The sequence below is a fragment of the Onychostoma macrolepis genome, chromosome 17, assembly GCF_012432095.1.
Source record: "Onychostoma macrolepis isolate SWU-2019 chromosome 17, ASM1243209v1, whole genome shotgun sequence".
In the NCBI taxonomy this organism is placed as follows: Eukaryota; Metazoa; Chordata; class Actinopteri; order Cypriniformes; family Cyprinidae; genus Onychostoma; species Onychostoma macrolepis.
In genome coordinates, this window is record NC_081171.1 from 23,164,891 (window position 1) to 23,184,620 (window position 19,730).

The following is a 19,730-nucleotide window of genomic DNA, read 5'->3' on the forward strand; positions in this document are numbered from 1 at the left end:
TCTATACTTGATTAATTCGTTTTACTGATGTTGTTGAAAGTAGGCTGTGTTTTATATATGCTATTACCTAACATCTGTTTCGTTAAAGGTTATGTAATAAATTATGATACTAACACACTTGACAGAAGAAAAAAAAAATCCATAAAATTAATTCCGGTCAGGTTTTGTAAATCAGATCGTTTTTTTTTTTTTGTTGTTGTTGTTGTTGTTTGTTTGTTTGTTTTTTAGACGAGAGTTTTTATACAGTGCCAGAAGTTTATCGAATTTATAAAAAAAAAAAAAAAAAATAAATAATTGATTGTATTTTACCAAGTATTAAACAATAATATGATAGTTTTATGTACAGTGTTAATATTACGTCGCTATAATTTAGTATATGGCAAGTATATGGTATCCTGTTATCAAATGACAAACGCACACATTAAACGAAGAGCGGGGCAGGCGCGCGCACGAACGCATGCACTCACAGCATATGCTTGCTTAAGCAGACATACTGTACATACACGTTTAATAGCAAACACACTCCTTCACTCTTAGGCACATGGCAAAGATGCCGAGAGAGCCGGATTCACTCAGCCATCATCGTGCAAAATGCCCTGAGGATAGATTCCTGACCAAGAGGACCGAATGGCTCCAAGGACCCTTCAGACTCGTCCTTATAATCATTTACTTCTCTTATTTGAGACATACTTTGGCACATCCTCAGTGTCTGGACTACCAGCCACCTTTCAAACCCCCTTACCACCTTGAGTTTTGCAGGCACTATGAGAAATTTGGTTGCTGTGACCAAAAAGCAGACAACAGTATTGCAATGAGATACTGGGATATAATGGACCTGATTGGTGATGAGGCATATGCAGTGTGCGGTGATTTGGTAAAAGATATTATGTGTCAGGTATGTATGATCCTGTTATTAACATATAAGCTGAAATTGCTACTGTAGTAAACTGCATTTTTTTTTTAAATATATATTTGGTTATTTATGTTTTAACAGGTTGTTTTTGAAATGTTGTGAAATGTTTGAGTGTTAGAAGGTATCTGAGAAGTTGCACTTTCATATTTATATTATATAATATTACACAACAACTTGAACAATTTATAGTGCTCTGAATAACATTATATTTTATAAGCTTATTATCCTGCATATGCCCATTGCTCTCTTATATTAAACAGCTTAATACCATATTTGCAATGTAAGGGATGTAATTAGCATTTATTTATTCATTTATTTTTAGTAATAGTTTTGAGGAGTTTGCTTTTGACAGCAGAATAGAGTGTAGTCTACATGTCTGATATTTTAATACATTTAAATGCTTAAATGATTTCTGTTTTTCTCAGTAGCTGTCATTCACTGATGTAAATACATTTGCAGAAATTCACAGTAAATTCTTTTATTAGTGGTGCTTGGTAAGACAATTGTCAGTATTATTATTGCACATCCATTTGATTAGATGTGAGAGCTTTTAAAAACAAATTATAGTGTGTTTGTACTGCAGATTAATGATTCCTCATCTCGTTTACAAATTGTACGGTTACATTTTGAAGTGATTTTACATAGAGTTTTCACTGGGGCAGATTAAGTAATTTATATTTAAGGATTAACCAGATCCATATTATAGAGCATGGGTATCCAGTTCTGCACTTGGAGTCATACCTTTCCGGAAAGTTCAGCTCCAGTCCTAATTAAACGCACCTAAAGCAATTAAGGTCTTCAGGAACACTTGATAATTACAATCAGGTGGAGCAGGGTCAGAACTAGTGTCGTATAGTCCAGACCAGCTAATTCAAGTCAGAGTTCAGGCCAAATCTGAAAAGGTTGAGTCAGACTCTGAGAGAAAGTCATATATGAGTCTGAGTCAAGTTATAGATTCGAAGAGCAAGTGTGTCTAATTCTGCTCCTGGAGGGTCAACATCCTGCTGAGTTTAGTTCCAACCAGCTCCAAAACACTTGCCTGGAAGATTCTAGTGAGTCTGAAGATCTCGATTATGCTGGGTACACACCACAATATAATCGGGCTGATTTTGGGCCGATTTCTCCCCTTCCGACAATCCTAGGTAATTTCCAGATTATCATGGTGGTTCTAAAGATTATTTTATCAGATTTTCCTGTGGTGGGAGGTGTGTTAAGAGTGACTTAATCTGCTCGGAAGAACGTCGGAGGCGCCCCGATCGCGAATCGTAAATATTCAACATCAGAAATCCTGATGTGTGGGGGGAACTCCGAGGACACCACACACTATTGGAGCAAAACGGTTAAATCTAGGATTTTTTTGTTCTCATGTTTGTGGTCTCTCACATTTTGAAGTTCTTATAAAATCTTTTAGTGTGTACCCAGCATTAGCTGATTCAGATGTGTTTAATTGGGGCTGAAGCCAGTGCTTGAAGTGGAAAAAAAGAAGTGCCCCACCCCCCAACCACCCAGCAAGGTTGCCAGGTTTTCACAACAAAGCCCATTTGCTACTCAAAACTAGCTGAATCGCAATTCAAGGATGGCATTCTGGGGGGTAAAATACATGTTTTTTTGGCAGGGTTACCCTGGAAAAATTCGCATTCCAGGTGCTAAATATCACATTATTGGGGTAGCTTCAACCTGCGAACGTGAAAAACAACGGGGGAACAGTGTTAAAGTAGGGACTTGGCAACACTGCCCCTGAGGTAGACTGACACCACTTGCATTCATTCATGATTGTTTGAGATGACAGGTGACCCCCCTGGGTGTGAATTATAGTGTCATTTCTAATCACCCAGACACTGACGCTTTGACTCTGAATACTGGGAACATGTCAGAAGTGGCGGTACACACAAAAAAGTGCCGGTAAGCTAAAGACTAAAATATAGAAGTGCCGGTACTTCATACCGGTGCGTACTGGCCCACTTCAAGCACAGGCTGAACCTAAACTCTGCAGGACAGTGGCCCTCCAGCAACTGGTTTGGGTACCCCTGCTAAAGAGGGTCTGAACCGGGATGGGCAACTCTGGCCCTCAAGATCCATTTTCCTGCTTTGCAGGAGTTTAGCTCCAACCCTAATAAAACACACCTTAACAAGCTAATCAAGGTCTTGGGGATTACTTGTAGGTGAGTTTAATCAGGGTTGGAGCTATACTCTGCAGGAAAGAAATCTCAAATTGTCCAATCCTAGTCTGAATCATTCAAACAATATAAATGTGACCCTGGACCACAAATTTTTCACAAAAAATAAGTGTCAATTTTTCGAAATTGAGATTTATACATAATCTGAAAGCTGAATAAATAAGCTTTCAATTGATGTATGGTTTGTTAGGATCAGACAATATTTGGTCGAGATACAACTATTTGAAAATCTGGAATCTGGGGGTGCAAAAAAATCCAAATATTGAGAAAATCGCCTTTAAATATGTCCAAATTAATTCTTAGCAATGCATATTACTAATCAAAAACGATGTTTTGATGTATTTACAGTAGAAAATTTACAAAATATCTTCATGGAATATGATCTTTACTTAATATACTAATGATTTTTGGTATAAAAGAAAAATCTATAATTTTGACCCATACAGTGTATTTTTGGCTATTGCTACAAATATACCCCAGCGACTTAAGACTGGTTTTGTGCTCCAGGGTCACAAATATGCTTTTCTTTGGAGTGATGAAGCACAGTGTGTGCTCCAGTCTAAAGACACAATAGCACAGAGCAGATCATATGCAAGCGTCAGCACAGACCACAAAACTTATACACAGCATTGTAGTACTCAAGCCTGGACTCAGTCTTGACTCAGACACCAGATGCTCTGAAGTCCACGAAAATGGTCTTGGAATCAAGAAGTCCTTGAGTACTATAACACTGGCTGGAACTGCTACAGCAAGGTAGAACTCCGGGAACAGAACTGAGCCCCTGTTATGGACTAGAACATCAGAGACTTGTGGGTGGGGACGTTTGACTTGAACCAATAAGCTTCAGAAAATGTAGTTAATTGTAAGACCTGTATTGCTCTTTCGCAGGAATGTTCTCCATACGCCGCACACTTGTTTGATGCTGAAGACCCGTATACTCCAGTGCGGCACCTACCAGGACTGTGCTTCGCTTACTGCTCAGAATTTCACAGCAAGTGCCATTCTGTGGTCAAGTACCTAACCAACAGCCGGACTCTGCTGGAGACATGCGAGAAGGACCGCTCGCATTTCTGCAACCTCATTAACCTCGCTGACCAGGACTATTGCTACCCCAATGTCCTGAGGAACAATGACATGTACAGCAATCTGGGCAAGGTGGTGGAGGATACCAGAGGCTGCCTGCAGCTGTGCTTGACAGAAGTGGCCAATGGGCTGAGGAACCCTGTGCTGATGGTCCACAGTGGAGATGACACCCACCGCATGTTCGTGGCAGAGCAGATTGGCTTCGTATGGGTGTATCTGAAAGACGGCAGCCGCTTAGAGCAGCCCTTCCTGGACATTAGCGGGGAGGTGTTGACCACACAGTGGCTGGGAGATGAAAGAGGTTTCCTGGGTCTCGCCTTTCATCTGAAGTACAGAAACAATGGCCGCTTCTTCATCTACTACTCCATTTTGATCAATGGCAAGCTGGAGAAAATTCGCATCAGCGAGATGAAGGTCTCAGCTCATGACATGAACGTGGCAGACCCCTACTCTGAGAGGTTAATAGGTTTGATCTATGTTGATGTGCACGTGCTGTCAAAATATACGTTAAAGAAACAGTTCACTAAAAAAATTAAAAATCTCTTATTTTCTCAACCGAATTTGTTCCATATGCGCACGCTGTTATTTTTTCTGTGAAACTAAAAATCTTCTTGCATCTTAAAAATTGCGTAAAGATTTCATTGTCAATGTGTCCATCAAGTCCAAAAATGCTTTAGATTTCATGATATGAAGTCAAGCTGCATGTAAAACCTGAGACTCACTGCACGATTTCCGGCTGTCCCAGACAAAAGATTGGTATCGTGAAACAATCGTGGCGATTTCTGTGATCGTAGCTCCTAATCGGTGGTCTTGTGTCGTACACTGAGAGAGGTTCAAAGACGGCCGTTGTCATGGTCTTGCGACCAAAGATAGCCTACGATAATTTTCTGACAGTGTCAGAAATTCAGCATGATCGTCGCACAATGTTTGCTGCTACGACCCACGTTTACTGACCAGCCAATGAAAATGCAACATGAAATCAATGCAACATGGCGATAAAACATAAAACCGCTTACCTCAAGCTCTTATCCCTTCCGCTTTTGCCACTTTCCCTTTTTTTTAGCGCACACAAAAACTACAACTTCCAAAGTGTGATTCATGATACTCTTTTTGTTTTCAAACTAGTGCATGCTGATGACGTTTTATTCTTCTATAGTAACGTGTCGTGCGACGTAACGTACAACTCAATAGGTGTAATCACTGTAGAGTCTACATGTATGTCTCTACCCAAGTTTATTAGATCCATGTCACACAGTGTGATCTGCAATCATCTTATAGGATTGCTAAAATCGTGCAGTGTGTAGAAGGCTTTAATGACATTATCAAACCTCATTGGTTCTTTCGAGTCTCATGACCAAATGTTATTGAAGTCCAAATTCACACCGTAGTTGATTTCAGAGAAAACCAACTGTTCTTAACACAAAGCCATCATTTGACTTCAGAACATTTTGGTTATTGTGGTGCAGACTAGGTAATGGTGCTTTTATGGTTTTGAATAGTAGGCTATTTTATATATTTCCTTCTCAATTTCTTCTTAAATGTTGTAAACAAATATGTATCTACAGAGTCCTTCTTGAGATTGAGGAGCCTGCAGCAAACCATAATGGTGGGCAGCTTCTGTTTGGTCTAGACGGATATCTGTACATCTTTACAGGGGACGGTGGAAAAGCAGGAGACCCTTTTGGAAAATATGGAAATTCCCAAAACAGGTAAGGACAGTTTTTAAACATTTCCGAATAATTGGTGTAGAATTAAGAGTATGAGTGTCACAAATCATGCGTAATGCTTTGATAAAACTCCAATAACTCCCTCTTAGACACTTCATCACAAAAGATTCACCTGCTATGCAAATATATTTCAGATCAGCATTGTTAGGAAAAGTGCTTCGGATTGATGTGGATGGTAGCAGTATAGATGGGAAGCCCTATAAGATTCCTCCAGACAATCCCTTTCTCGGAGAGCCTGATGCAAAGCCAGAGGTCTATGCCTATGGTGTGAGGAATATGTGGCGCTGCTCAGTGGATCGAGGGGATCCGCTCACTGGTTACGGGAGAGGGAGAATTTTCTGCGGTGATGTGGGTCAAAATCGATATGAGGAGGTTGACATCATTGTGAAGGGAGGAAACTATGGATGGAGGGCCAAAGAAGGCTTCGAATGCTTTGATATGAAATTATGCCAGAACTCTTCTCTAGGTGAGCTGAACCGTAGAATAATCACACACACATATGGGTCAGAGAAAATGACAGATCAAATGGAGCATTCCAGAAATTTTTACTGCTCAATGAAACTGGTCACTGAAGAACTTCATATCACTAGCCAGTCAATAAATGTGTGCTCCTGATTTCTGGAGATTGTTCATTTTGAGCATTTCAAATAATCTTGAATGAATGGTTACTTTAAAAAAGTCATTATTTACTCCCATGTCATTTTTGAGCAGTTTGTGTTTTTCATGGAAAAGGAAAGTTGATGATTTACACTGCCAAACTCCCAAATGAGAAAAAAAAAAGGAATTTTCAATTTGAATACATTCTTGATTTCAAGTCTTCTTAATTCCTTGTTTGAGAAAATGTATGCATACATTTATAATCTTTTCCTCTGCATAGCTCTCTGATCTTATTTAATTTAGCATATTTCAATCTAGCTAAATTGCAATCGGTCACATGACACACAAGAAACAATGACGTTTGGTGACAATGCAATGAGCCTAAATTCAGTATAATAATGGCTTAAATTTGTATCTGTTCCTCAAACAAAGATAGCGTAAAGCTACAGTAAGACTTTGAATATAATGCACAAGTTACATTGATCAAATTTACACACGGAGTGAGAAATTAATAACAGACGGTTCTTTTTAGGATGAAATGTAATGAAACTGTAATGAACAAACTCTCATTTCTTTAAACATTGTTTTAATTACACAAACATTTTTTATTTTTATAGATGACATTCTGCCAATATTTGCCTATGGACACCATGTTGGGAAATCCGTAACTGGAGGTTACGTGTACAGAGGATGCGAATCACCCAACCTTAATGGTCTTTATATTTTTGGAGACTTTATGAGTGGGTAAGGACCAACTCTCTTTCATTTTTGCAACAACTAAACCTAACTATTTTTCATGCGCAATAAACTCTCAGTTATAGCTATAAAAGTTACAGCTCGTGAGAGTCATTTTTAGGTCAATCGGTCACTACTTTTTTTTTTCTTTTTTTTTTAAATATGTCTGGGAGCAATGATAATTCAAGCTTTTGTTCCTATTCAGACGATTAATGGCTCTGGAGGAGGATAAGAAATCTGGGAGTTGGAAGGAAAAGAGTGTGTGTATGGGTGACACTAAAACCTGCTCTTTTCCTGGCCTTATAAATCATCACCACAAGTTCATCATCTCATTTGCAGAGGATGAAGCGGGTGAGTTTGTGCACAGTACAATATAATGCACAATATAATGCAATTATGTGACTGAAAAATATTCATACTATATATGTTTTTTTTTCCTGAAGGAGAACTTTATTTTTTGGCGACGTCCTACCCAAGTGCAATGTCTCCCTTTGGCACGCTTTACAAATTCATGGATCCATCCAGGTAGGTATATTTTGCTACACTTGGATGCATTTTCTGCTCAAATAGTCTTAATATGCACACACGTGCAGTACGGTAAAAAATGACGACCATTTTTCTTTGCCTAATCTGTCTATACTGTATAACCAATGATGGGTAAATTCCCCATTAACAGAGTTCTTAAAATGTAACAGATAAGTCTCAGTTAAGACATCATGCTGGGAGACAGAGGGACTACAGGACGTGTCAGTTTAAGCATCAGGCGGTCTATATTCCTTTGGAATCTTGGAATCTGTTACACATGCTTCCACCAAATGGTTTCCATCCAGACTTCTGGAAATCTGCTATCATCTATCTATCTATCACAGATCATAAATACTTATCAGTAATAACTCAATGATTTTTTCCATGTTATTCTGTGACATCGGGGGTCTGATATAGTGAAATGTCGATTTTACTATATTTTATTTTGTTACAGTGCCTTTAAAATACGTTGAATCTAGTAAAGGATGAATAAATGACTTAAATAGAGACTGAAATAACAATATAAAGAACCAAACATAATCTTTTTGATGTTTTAAACAATTAACCTATGGATAAATCAAGAATCATCCTGCTGGAACCAGCAAGACTACTGAAGATTATCAGCACATCTGAAATCAGTCTCACTAATAGAAATACCATACATTAGTCCCAGCTGTTCTGTATTCTTTATCCCTCCTTAAATAGCCAAGTGGAAAAAACAGAGATTCATTACTAATAGGAGCAGTAGAAGGTCATTGCCCTCACAAACACACACAGCCTTGTATATACATTTATGTCGAATTAAATATGATACCATCTTAAATTTATTTTTTTACCTCACGGCACTAAAGGAGTCCTACATTTTTAAATTTAATGAAGTTATTTCCTCTGTCTGACTCTATTTACAGGAGGGCACCTCCAGGAAAATGCAAAAACAAGTCACTTCCTGTAAAGGTCAGAGGGAAGAAAGTGCCATTCACACCAAGAGAATGTAAGAATATTTTAGATTTTTTGATGTTGTAAATAAAACAAAGATTGGAGTACATTTTACAAGAAAATAGTACTTCAGTTTATCTATTTCAAAAGTTCACATTTAATTCAATGTTACTTGCTGTTTCTTTGTAAAAAAAAAAAAAAAAAAATTCTTTTTTAAGATGACCAAAGAAAATCAATTGCATTATGTAACAGAATTGCCTGAAGACTCATACACATATATAAATATATATATAATTTTTTTTAAGTGACTGTGCTTGGCATAAATGAAACACCTACAAGATCACCACTGGAAAAGATCTTACTCCCCACTAAACCACCAAACATACGCCAGCCCACAAGGGCCAAACCCACCACATCTGCACCAAAGAAAAAAATCCTGGGCAAAACCACTATAGCGAAGTTGAGCCAAGAAAAGTTAAAGAAGACAACTCAGGCAAAGGAGAAGCAAATAAACACGAGCACAAAAACACTAAAGAAGGCTCCTCCTAGCAAGAAGTCATTGTTGCCAACCAAGAAAGACAAACAAGCCACAGGAAAGCCATCTCACAATCCCAAACCGTCCATAAAAGGAGCTCCAGAAAAAAAGAAAACCAAACCTTTCAAACCAACAAAACCAAAAGATGTGACAAAGCCCAAGATCTGGCTACAAAAGACTAAAAAACAGGTGAAGAAACCCATTAAGAGCAAACCTAAGGTGACAGTTTCTAAAAAGAATCAAGACAACAGCAAAAAGACTAAAAAATATCCCTTTCACAAAAAAGAGAAAACTGTTTAAATAAGCCATGCGTGTGGTGTAGTAATTAGATGCTAGTAATGTAGAGCAGTAAAGAGAATTCAAAGAGATCCTGTTCAAACAATGTATCAATTGAATTGCAGTTTCGAGGTCAGTCAGATGTGTGATATGAAAGACCACAGAGAAAACCACAACAGTCCTGCGCCGACAGTTGATTTTGTTTAGCATGCAACACAGAAGCATTCTTCAAATGTTGGACTTATTTTTGGAATGTGGTGAAGTAATTAGTTTGGGGTGATGATCTTTATTTTAGACCAAAACTAAAATTAAAAGGAGAAATTCTAAATAAAAAGAAAAACAAAAATGTGTTTGAAAGTCTTTCTTAAACATAACTCTTTGAAACTAAAATACATCGAATTGTAAAATGTGCAAATTTTATGACATACCTAAGAATTTTTGAAATGTAAACCCAAAGTGGCACTGTTTTTCCTTTAATAGACACAGAAAGAAAGCAAACGTATATATCCCATCCGTGCATAAGTCTTTCTTGGTGAAAGTAAAAATGGTTCATTCTACAAAGTGTTTTGTCTTGCTTACAAAAAATGTATTTTTAATACAGATCCAAGTCTATAAGAGGGTGTAAATTAGGTATTACTCACCACACTCTTGATGTTTGTTGTACTAGGTCAACTACAAAAGTAGATTTGCGATTGCAGATTAAAGGGGAAGCACTATTGCTGAACACGGTTTTAAGAATTTTGCTAAATTCAAATGTTTTTTTAATTACTTTTACTATTGTACATGCACATATTTGCATATTATTCCAAAAGTAAAACGGAAAATGGTACAATGTTTAATGCTAAACAACTGAGCTTTTTCTAAAACATTTAATAAAACACTTGTGCTTTTAAGTGAACATGTGATTTGCCCTTTTTTATGATAAAGTCACCCAACATTTAATAAAAGTGGGTCATGAAAAAAACTAATTTTTATTTCATTTTATTTCAAATGTGTTATCTCTGAAGTCATCACTGTGTAGTATGTCAAAAACTCCAAGCAAAGCATAATGTACAGTAAGTGATCTGCCATCTTTGACAACATCCTGTCAAAGCCAAATCCAACCCATCATTCAGGATCCTTATCTTCAGCCAACAGGCTCTTCTGTATTTTGTTTTTAAGGTAAGCTTCACTACAGCATAAAATCATAAGTCATGCATTCCATGGAATATCTAAATGATGCATCTTCATATTTGGTATCAGCAATTCTATATAAATGCACATATTTGCATATTTACTGTATTTGCAGGGTTTGTACAATACTGTGATGCATCCAATAGTCTTGCATGTATAAGAAGATGGTGATTAAAAATTCAACTGAAAATTATCAGAAACTGCTAATTAATGTGTTAAGATGGCGGCGCGATCAGACGCAGCGGCTTCTCCGGGTCCCAAAGACGGTGCATTTATGTCGTTTAATGTCGTCTGTTCGTCTCTAAACAATGTCAATTTACCGCTAATTCATCGGGAGATCACTCCGGGATACATCTATGATCGCCAAAGCCTTTTGGATATCGACAACACATACAAACACAAACTCTCGCCGGCGGCTACTGAGAAGCTACGAGGCCTTTGTTTACTGCTGGAGCCAGACCTCGAGACCGCGGCCTCACCTACTGACGCTACCCGCACAAGGCGGCGTCGCAAGCGGTGTGAGAGAGGACAGAAGTATACAAGCCAGGCTAAGGGCTAACCCCACAAGACCGGCTCTTCCAACACTCATGCTCTCAAACGTTCGCTCTCTGGAAAACAAACTGGACTTAATTCAACTCAGTCGGTCTACACAGCATGAGGCAAGGGATTGTTGTGTGTCTGTTTTTACTGAAACATGGCTAAACGACAACATCCCGGACTCCGCCATTCAGCTACACGGGCTAATAAGACATCACTGTCATCACTGTCTGGTAAGACTCACGGGGGTGGCTTGTGTGTGTATATCACTGTGTAATGCTGCATTAGTATCAAAACACTGTTCGTCGCTGGTGGAGTTTATGGTTGTGAAGTGTCGACCGTTCTATCTGCCGCGGGAGTTCACGGCCATTGTTATTGTCGCGGTTTACATTCCCCCGTGTGCAAATGCTAAGGACGCGATTCGTGAACTGTACAGCGCCATCAGCGAACAACAAATAAATAACCTCGACGGCTTTTTCATCATAGCCGGTGACTTCAACCACGCAAACTTAAAGACAGTTTTGCCAAAGTTCTACCAACATGTGAACTTTGCAACAAGGGGAAATAACACACTGGACTTTGTTTACACAACAGAAAAGAACGCATACAAAGCCGAACCCCGCCCCCACCTCGGGTACTCAGACCACATCTCTGTTATGCTAATCCCAGCATACAGACCACTTCTCAAACTTACCAAACCGGTTCTAAAACAGATCACGGTATGGCCAGAAAATGCTACCTCAGCACTGCAGGACTGCTTCCAGGACACCAAAGAAGAATAACCAAGAAAATCAAAGAAATCACCTGTGTCCTGTCTAAATGACTACCGTCCCATAGCACTGACTCCAATCATAATGAAGTGCTTTGAGAGGTTAGTCATGCACAACATCAAAACCAGCCTCCCCAACACACTCGACCCACTCCAATTTGCATACCATCCAAACCGCTCTACAGATGATGCAATCTCCTCCACCCTCCACCTGGCTCTTACCCACCTAGAAAACAAAGACTCTTATGTTAGAATGCTGTTCATTGACTTCAGCTCAGCATTCAACACAATAATCCCGCAACAGCTCATAAATAAACTAAACCTGCTGGGCCTTAACAACTCCCTCTGTAATTGAATTCTGGACTTTCTAACCGGAAGACCTCAGTCAGTCCGTGTCGGCCACAACACCTCGAGCACTACCACACTGAGCACAGGTGCCCCACAAGGCTGTGTGCTCAGCCCGCTGCTCTTCACGCTGCTGACCACATCAAGTTCGCTGATGACACAACAGTGGTAGGTCTCATCAGCAACAACGATGAAACGCATTACAGAGAGGAAGTGGCACAGCTGGCTGAATGGTGTGGCACTAACAACCTGTCCCTCAATGTGAGTAAGACAAAGGAGGTTGTGATGGACTTCAGAAGAAACTCCGGTGATCACCCCCCACTGACCATCGACAGCTCGCCTGTGGAAAGAGTCAGCAGCACTAAATTCCTGGGGGTGCACATCACAGAGGATCTCACCTGGACCACCAACACCATGTCACTCTCCAAGATGGCACAACAGCGCCTACACTTCCTCCGCCGGCTGAAAAGAGCAAGTCTCCCTCCACCCATCCTCACCACTTTCTACAGGGGCACCATTGAGAGTGTGCTGACCACCTGCATCACTGTCTGGTACAGGAACTGTACTGCAGCAGACCGCAAGACCCTCCAGCGGACAGTGAACACAGCTGCAAAGATCATTGGTGCCCCTCTCCCCTCCATCCTGGACATTTTCCTCACACGATGCTCCAGCAAAGCCAATAGTATCGTGAAGGACTCCACACCCCTCCCACAGTCTCTTCCAGCTCCTACCATCAGGAAGACGGTACCGGAGCATCAGAGCCCGCTCTGCCAGATTGCTCAACAGCTTTTTCCCCCAGGCTGTGAGAGCCCTGAACTCAAATCACCCCGCCCCTCTCTGAAACCCCATACAAACCCCCTACCTCCTGAAACATGGACCATCTGAAACTTATGGAACTTTTTGTGCAATCGAAGTGTGTTACACTCAGGTGAGTGGGCCTGTACAAACCACCTGTAGTAGCATACTCTCCTCCTCTATGCGCACTAGTCACTTTTCACACACACTGCTGTGTGTATACAAATCCCACAAAACGACTCAGTAATATATGTATGTTTACATGCTCATGCACTACAAATCATCCTGCACTGTTCCCCAGCCAGCTGCTGACTCACAATGTTTCTCTTTGCACATGTACAGTATTTATCTGAAGCACTCGTATAGTTTGTATTTTTTAGTTTATGTATAGGTAAAAAAAAAATTATATATATATATATATAGCATATTTATAGTCAAATCTATCAGTAGGATAGTTGTGTATAGGTTTATATTGTTTTAATTCATTGCTGTATGCCTGTATTTATGTAGCACCGTGGTCCTGTGAGGCACGACATTTCGTTCCACTGTATGCCCCCGCATGTAGCGGAATGACAATAAAGCTCAACTTGACTTGACTTAATATGACAAAAAATAATAATAATAAGCATTACCATCGATTTGTAATTCTACAAAATTTTAATAAAACAGACAGATGTAAAAATGTTAACAATGTAATTTGTTAAATGTTGTCAGGTTAGAGAACAATGCGTGCACAGAAGCACAACAAAATGTTCTAAATCTCAATTTCATAAACTTAATTTAGATGATTAGATGACACAAATGCCTTGTAATGCACTGCAACTATTAGCTGCAATACAGTATATATTAAAAAGTGTCACCAACATCAACAACACCTTGGATGATTGAAAATCATGCACAGTCAAGACTATCAGGTAACATTTATCATACCATGAGATCAACTTATAACATAAAATGTCAGATACAGGATAAAATCCAAATCAGACAACAATTTTTTTTTTTTTAAACTGCTGCAGAGGGAAGCAATATGGCTCCAGGCTTAGAGTTAAGGGAAAAAAAACAAATACATTTCAGGAGTTTAGAAAGCATCAAGACATCATTAAAAGAATAACTGTCCGTGTAAAACATACTGGTACAAAAGGAAATTGAAGGAATGAAATTTCCTATTTAACACTGCAGCGACTTTCAGGCAACGGTGGAAGATGATATGCCAGAACAACCAGCATTGGGTAGCACTTTTTATCTGAAAATGAATGAAAACAGATTAGAGATACAATAAATGTTTAAGTGCAGGATTAAGAGCAGCCTAAGTAGGGTTGTTGTGTTAACATTGCAATACCACAATACTGACAAGCCAGCTGCATAGGATGGCAAGTCGTTTTTTTTTTTTAAGGCTAAGCCCTTCTCATTTTACATTAAATGCATGTGTTTTAAAATGTTAAATAAGTTAATAAAAGTGAAGAGTGTTTTTTTTTCCTCTTTAAGACTTTGTGTACTATTGTGATTATTTACAGCGGCTCCATAGATCTGCACTAAAGAAACCTAAACAGTCAGAGATAATAAATTATACATAAGAGACATGTGTCAGTAAAGAGTTCACACATACATATCTGCTTGATCTTCCATCCCCTCTATAAGAGATGCAAAATCATTCCTTTCCATGGTAGCTTCAGCTTTCAATTTCTCAATCTATCCATCTATCCAACAAATGATGTTGTTACTCCCCTTTTCAGAGTTTCTTCTGCTAAGCATAAAATATATTTTTAAAGAATGCTAGTAATCAGACAGTTGACGGTAGCCTTTGACTTCCATAGTTGCAAAGAAAGAAAAATACTATGGAAGTCAGTGGCTACCGTCAACTGTCTGATTCAACTGTGTTAAACAGAAGAAAAACTCGTACAGGTTTGGAACAACATGAAGGGGAGTAAATGACGGATTTTCATTTTTGGTTGAACCATCCCTTTAAGTAATGGAAGAAAATAAGTAAAGAAAAAACAGAGCATATGTACAATATTAAAACACTTACCTGACAAGGCAAACACCACTGAGTAAAATTCAGTGTGGTCGAATATTTTTTTAAATTTATATACTTACAATTCACCCTTCTCCACCAAGTGACTGACACAAACTTTGACAAGCAGTCTCCTGGACTTTAACTTCAATGATCCGGTGTTCCTCAGGCTTTGCTTTTGAAGTAGAGAGTGCAGGCCTCCCTGTTCATTTGGCACTGGAACATGCTACAAACATGACATGGCCATGAATATTACCTTTGTGTAACTCATACCGTAGAGTATAATGCAAGAGAAGAAACAACATTCACACCATGTCACCCGCATCAAACAGCACAAGCACTGTGAACGCACCTGATGCTGCGGAGCAAACGCTCCACGTTAAATTGTTCACTTATAATCCTCTTTTAGGTGTTTATAAAATGATCTGGTGCACTGGACAACTTGTTTGTTTGTTTTTATTTCCATAAACAAACTACCCGCCCAGGAGATAACATTTGTGTCGGTCTGCCCAAAGGCATTTTTTTTTTTTAAATTACACATTGTGTGTTAAAATCCTACACAACGTGTCAAAATGCTGTCAACACAACCATGTGTGTTGTTTTTTGACACATCTGCTTTTATATACACACTTTAAAGCTGCTCTCAAATTACGTGCTATTCATAATATTTATGCTATAAGCTTTTTATAAATTGTGTAACTTTCTGCTACATTTGGATGCTGATGATCATAACTGCAACACAAGGATCACAAACAATGTTTAAAAAAAACATTAAAAGTCTATACTCTCCCCTACAGAGCTTTACTGTATCCTGTAATTAAAGCACAGGTTATGGGCATACCATTACAAATGCTTCTGAGGACATGCTGGAACTAGATTATTTGCATTCACGGCAAGCAGCAACTAATAACTAGGTTTCAAAAAGCCACTGCACGACATGTGCTTGACAGAAATCCTAAGGACTTGTCTAGGAGATTGCCTAAAGGTGATGATTTCTCTGACTGGTGAAAAGATCACTGAGGTTCATTTCAATGCAATTCTTGTACCTTGAGATATCTGTTGTTTAAAAGGGGCCCCCAGATTGTGTCCAGGGAAGTAGCCCTGGGTTGTTTTGCACAATTTTAAGTGTCTTCAGAACTACAATGGCTTGTGACGACTGGTTACAGTGAGTGCCTGAAGCACACAAGAAAATATTTTCACTTCTGTCATGACTTTTGGAGGGATTGGCATGGCAATGTACATGACAATGTTAATGTATTTGGTCTTGGCAGAATAGATCTGCTTCGCTGCTGCAGAGCAAGTACCGAGACTTGCTACTGCAATTACATCCACAACATGCTGCTGTGAACATGTAGGAAATACTGCTGCTGCAAATATAACACATATGAATAACCCCCCACATAGCATACATGAATCACCTTGTAGCAGATCTATACAGGTGGAGCTGGGGAAGGTGGAGAGTTTCTGAAGTGTGCTGCGACTGCTACAACAAACAAAAGCCAGGTATTTGAATATTGAGCAGTGAGCTCATTGGCTACTGATACAGGAGAAAACCAATCAGCTGTGCCATGTGATAATGATGTCATTAGGTCAGATTGAGTTGGACCTATCAGACTGCGCCATCTAGAGTTTCATGCCAGAACTCTGTATTTCTGTCATGACAACTCTCGGAGGGATTGGCATGGTAATGTACATGACAATGTTAATGTATTTGGTCTTGGCGGAATAGATCTGCTACGCTGCTGCTGCGGCAGAGCAAGTACCGAGACTTGCTACTGCCAATACATCCACAACATGCTTCTGTGAGCATGTTGGAAATACTGCTGCTGCACATATAACATATATGAAGAACCCCCATATGAGTCCTCGCCTCATCTCTCCACCCGCACCGTGACAGAACGGATCAGCCACAATAGGGCTTTTCACACTTGAAATTGTTAACCCTGGGTCATCCTAAACCCCAGATAAGCGGAATCCTGGGTTATCTGTAATCATGTTTCACACTGCTCATACTATGCCTGGGGTTAACAATTAACCCTGGGTATTCATTAACAGACGTTTTACACCGTACATTCCTAAACCCCAGTTAACGTTCTTATTTGCATATTTGCGGTGTCACTGTCTCTGATCGGACGAACAGCACAGCAGACAACCTGTTTACACGACTTTTCCCGCGTCTTGCCAGTTATTAAAAATGTCTTTAGATCAGTGAAGATTGAGGAACAGCTGATCAGCTGTACAGGAAGGGATAGCCATTTTGAAATAAATTTTGTAGCAGAGCTGCTGCAAGCGATTTAGTGCCGGAAATCCATTTATCCTTTGCTGAAACTTCTGCGTCTTCATGAAGAGCACAGGTCATGGTTGCTTAGCAACGGCAGACGCCATGGGAGCACAAGCTACAGCGCTTTGGAAAGAAGGACAAAAGCGGCGCGCTTAGCGTTTTAAACGCGTTTTTAGGCACGACACATGAGCGGCCTTATGACGCACAAAGGCAAGAAAACAAAGGTGGACTCCGGTGGTTTCAAGTCTAGCGGTCCACTCGATTTCACTCAATTTCACTTCTGCTGCCAGGAAGGCCATCACTGAGCAGCCCGCTCTTCTTGTCTCAGCCATGGAGCCCGCTCCAGTCCGGGAGCCTTCGGGGTCCATTCGTGGATCCGCTCCAGTCCGGGAGACTTCAGGGTCCACTCCAAAGCCCGCTCCAGAGCATACTCATACCAACGAATCTGCACCACAATGGTGGTCTTCAGCCCCACGTGGCCCTCTCTCTCGTCTGTTATGCTGTGGTGGTCATCTGCTCCTCCATGGGGATCTTCAGTCATGCCTGTTCTGCTATGGTGGACTTCTGCACCACCGTGGAGGTCTTCAGCTTTCTCTGAGTTGCTGCTGTGGGCTTCAACTCTGCATGCTCTGCCCTAGGTTTCAGCTCCTTCTGCTCCGCCCTGGTGGGCTTCAGTTCCACTTTCTCTGCCCTGGAGGGCTTCAGCTCTGCATTTTCCGCCATACGGGCCTGGCCCACCATCCCGCCTCCAGGCCACCTCCCTCCTGGAATTTTTTTTTCTGTTTTGGACTGGGGAGCGTCTGGAATCCGCTCCTTAAAGGGGTTCTGTCACTGTTATCGGCTGGTGTGCCTTAGATGGCCACCAGAGGTCACTGTGTCAGTTTGTTAGGCACATGGCTTCTGTTGTGTTTGTGTTGTGCCATGTGAGTTCTCCTGTTTATTGTCTGTTACACTCCTCATTTGTCTCCCTATTTATTCTCCAGGTGTCTGTAGTCCTGTGCTGATCCGTTGTTTCTCGTCAAGTGTTTAATGTGATGTGTAATGTGAGATGTATTTGTGGATGGGTTGTGTCTACTCATGTTGCTGTTCCTGGCCTGCCTGCCTGCCTGTTTGTTTTTCCACCTCGGGGTAGTTTTTGTTCATTTTGTTTTATTTTATTATTAAAAAGACCCATTCTTCCTGCACCTTGAGTCCTCGCCTCATCTCTCCACCAGCACTGTAACAAAACGTACCTATTAAGCTCACCAAAATCTACATTGAGTCATTTTTAGTGCACAAGATATTGGTTTCAGTACAAGAAGTTACGTTAAAATAAAATATTAATCTCCCACACAAAAGTATTTTATTTTAAATGACAAAAGCATTTCAATTAAGATATACATCATTAAATGCACACCCCTGTTCCCATTAAGCTCACATCATGTTTTATTAAAAATTCTTGTTTATTTTAAACAACCTTTTTAAAGAATAATTGAAAAATTATTTTATTTTAAGGTACAAAGTCAATCACAAAAATAAATAAATAAAAACAACACTAAAATCAAGCAACAAGGCATTCAATTTGATCAAGTGTCATTTAAGCAACATCTAGACTAGCCCACATTCAGCTAAGTAAGTGAGCTAAGTAGCACATATCCAAAAAACAAACTATTTACAAAGTAGGTAAGTGTATGAAGCCTAGTGTTTTAAAAGTCGTGTAGTGTATTCCAGCCTTTAGTTGCTTTTTTCCTGGACAGATGCGACAGGTTTCTGATGGCTCTTCTTTGAATGGACGACATGCCTCTTTAATCTTTGGGCATAAACTATAGTTATGTCTAGATTTTGTTATCTTAAAGCTGTTAAAATAAGTTATTAATCATTTTATAAAGAAAACTTAAAGTGACAACCATCAGTTAATATTTAAAGTCTGTTTATAAAGTATTTACATAGATGTTCAGTGTGGAAGAGCTTAAAGAGATCACACTGAGCTTAATTGGAGCAGCAACAATTTTTTATAAATTTCATGTAATATTTTTTAAAATGACAAGATTTTGCTAAATAAATATTCTAGGTCATATATTAAGTTCACACGTATTTTAATATGAACAACTATTATTAACTATGAAATTATACTTTTTTTTATTGATGTCACACTGAAGCTGTGTGATTTTCATAGTAGTGTACCCTTTAAGCTCACCTTATAATAATATGAAATCTTTAAAAATTACAGCAGTATATAACCACAGACCAGCAATAAACTGTAAATGTATGATATTATGGATTTAAAAGTACAAGCCAGTAATGCTGGTGAAGTAATATATTAACGTAGCACACAA

General features: G+C 39.5%; 1 protein-coding gene across 2 annotated transcripts; it reads left to right on the forward strand.

Moving 5' to 3' along the window:
• The first annotated feature begins 325 nt into the window (after positions 1-325).
• Positions 326-10,348, forward strand: hhipl2 (HHIP-like 2). Of its 2 annotated transcripts, none has more exons than XR_009266733.1 (9): positions 326-895; positions 3,979-4,631; positions 5,739-5,882; positions 6,035-6,366; positions 7,115-7,241; positions 7,438-7,583; positions 7,676-7,757; positions 7,928-8,748; positions 8,999-9,062. XR_009266733.1 is itself a non-coding variant. In XM_058749483.1 (9 exons), exons 1-9 carry the CDS (start codon positions 542-544, stop codon positions 9,526-9,528), a joined length of 2,451 nt encoding a protein of 816 aa, XP_058605466.1. In that variant the 5' UTR covers positions 326-541; the 3' UTR covers positions 9,529-10,348. The 2 variants fall into 2 exon arrangements, 1 of the variants encoding a protein (XP_058605466.1); XM_058749483.1 differs by having other exon boundaries at positions 8,666-8,748; positions 8,999-10,348.
• The last annotated feature ends 9,382 nt before the right edge of the window (positions 10,349-19,730 follow it).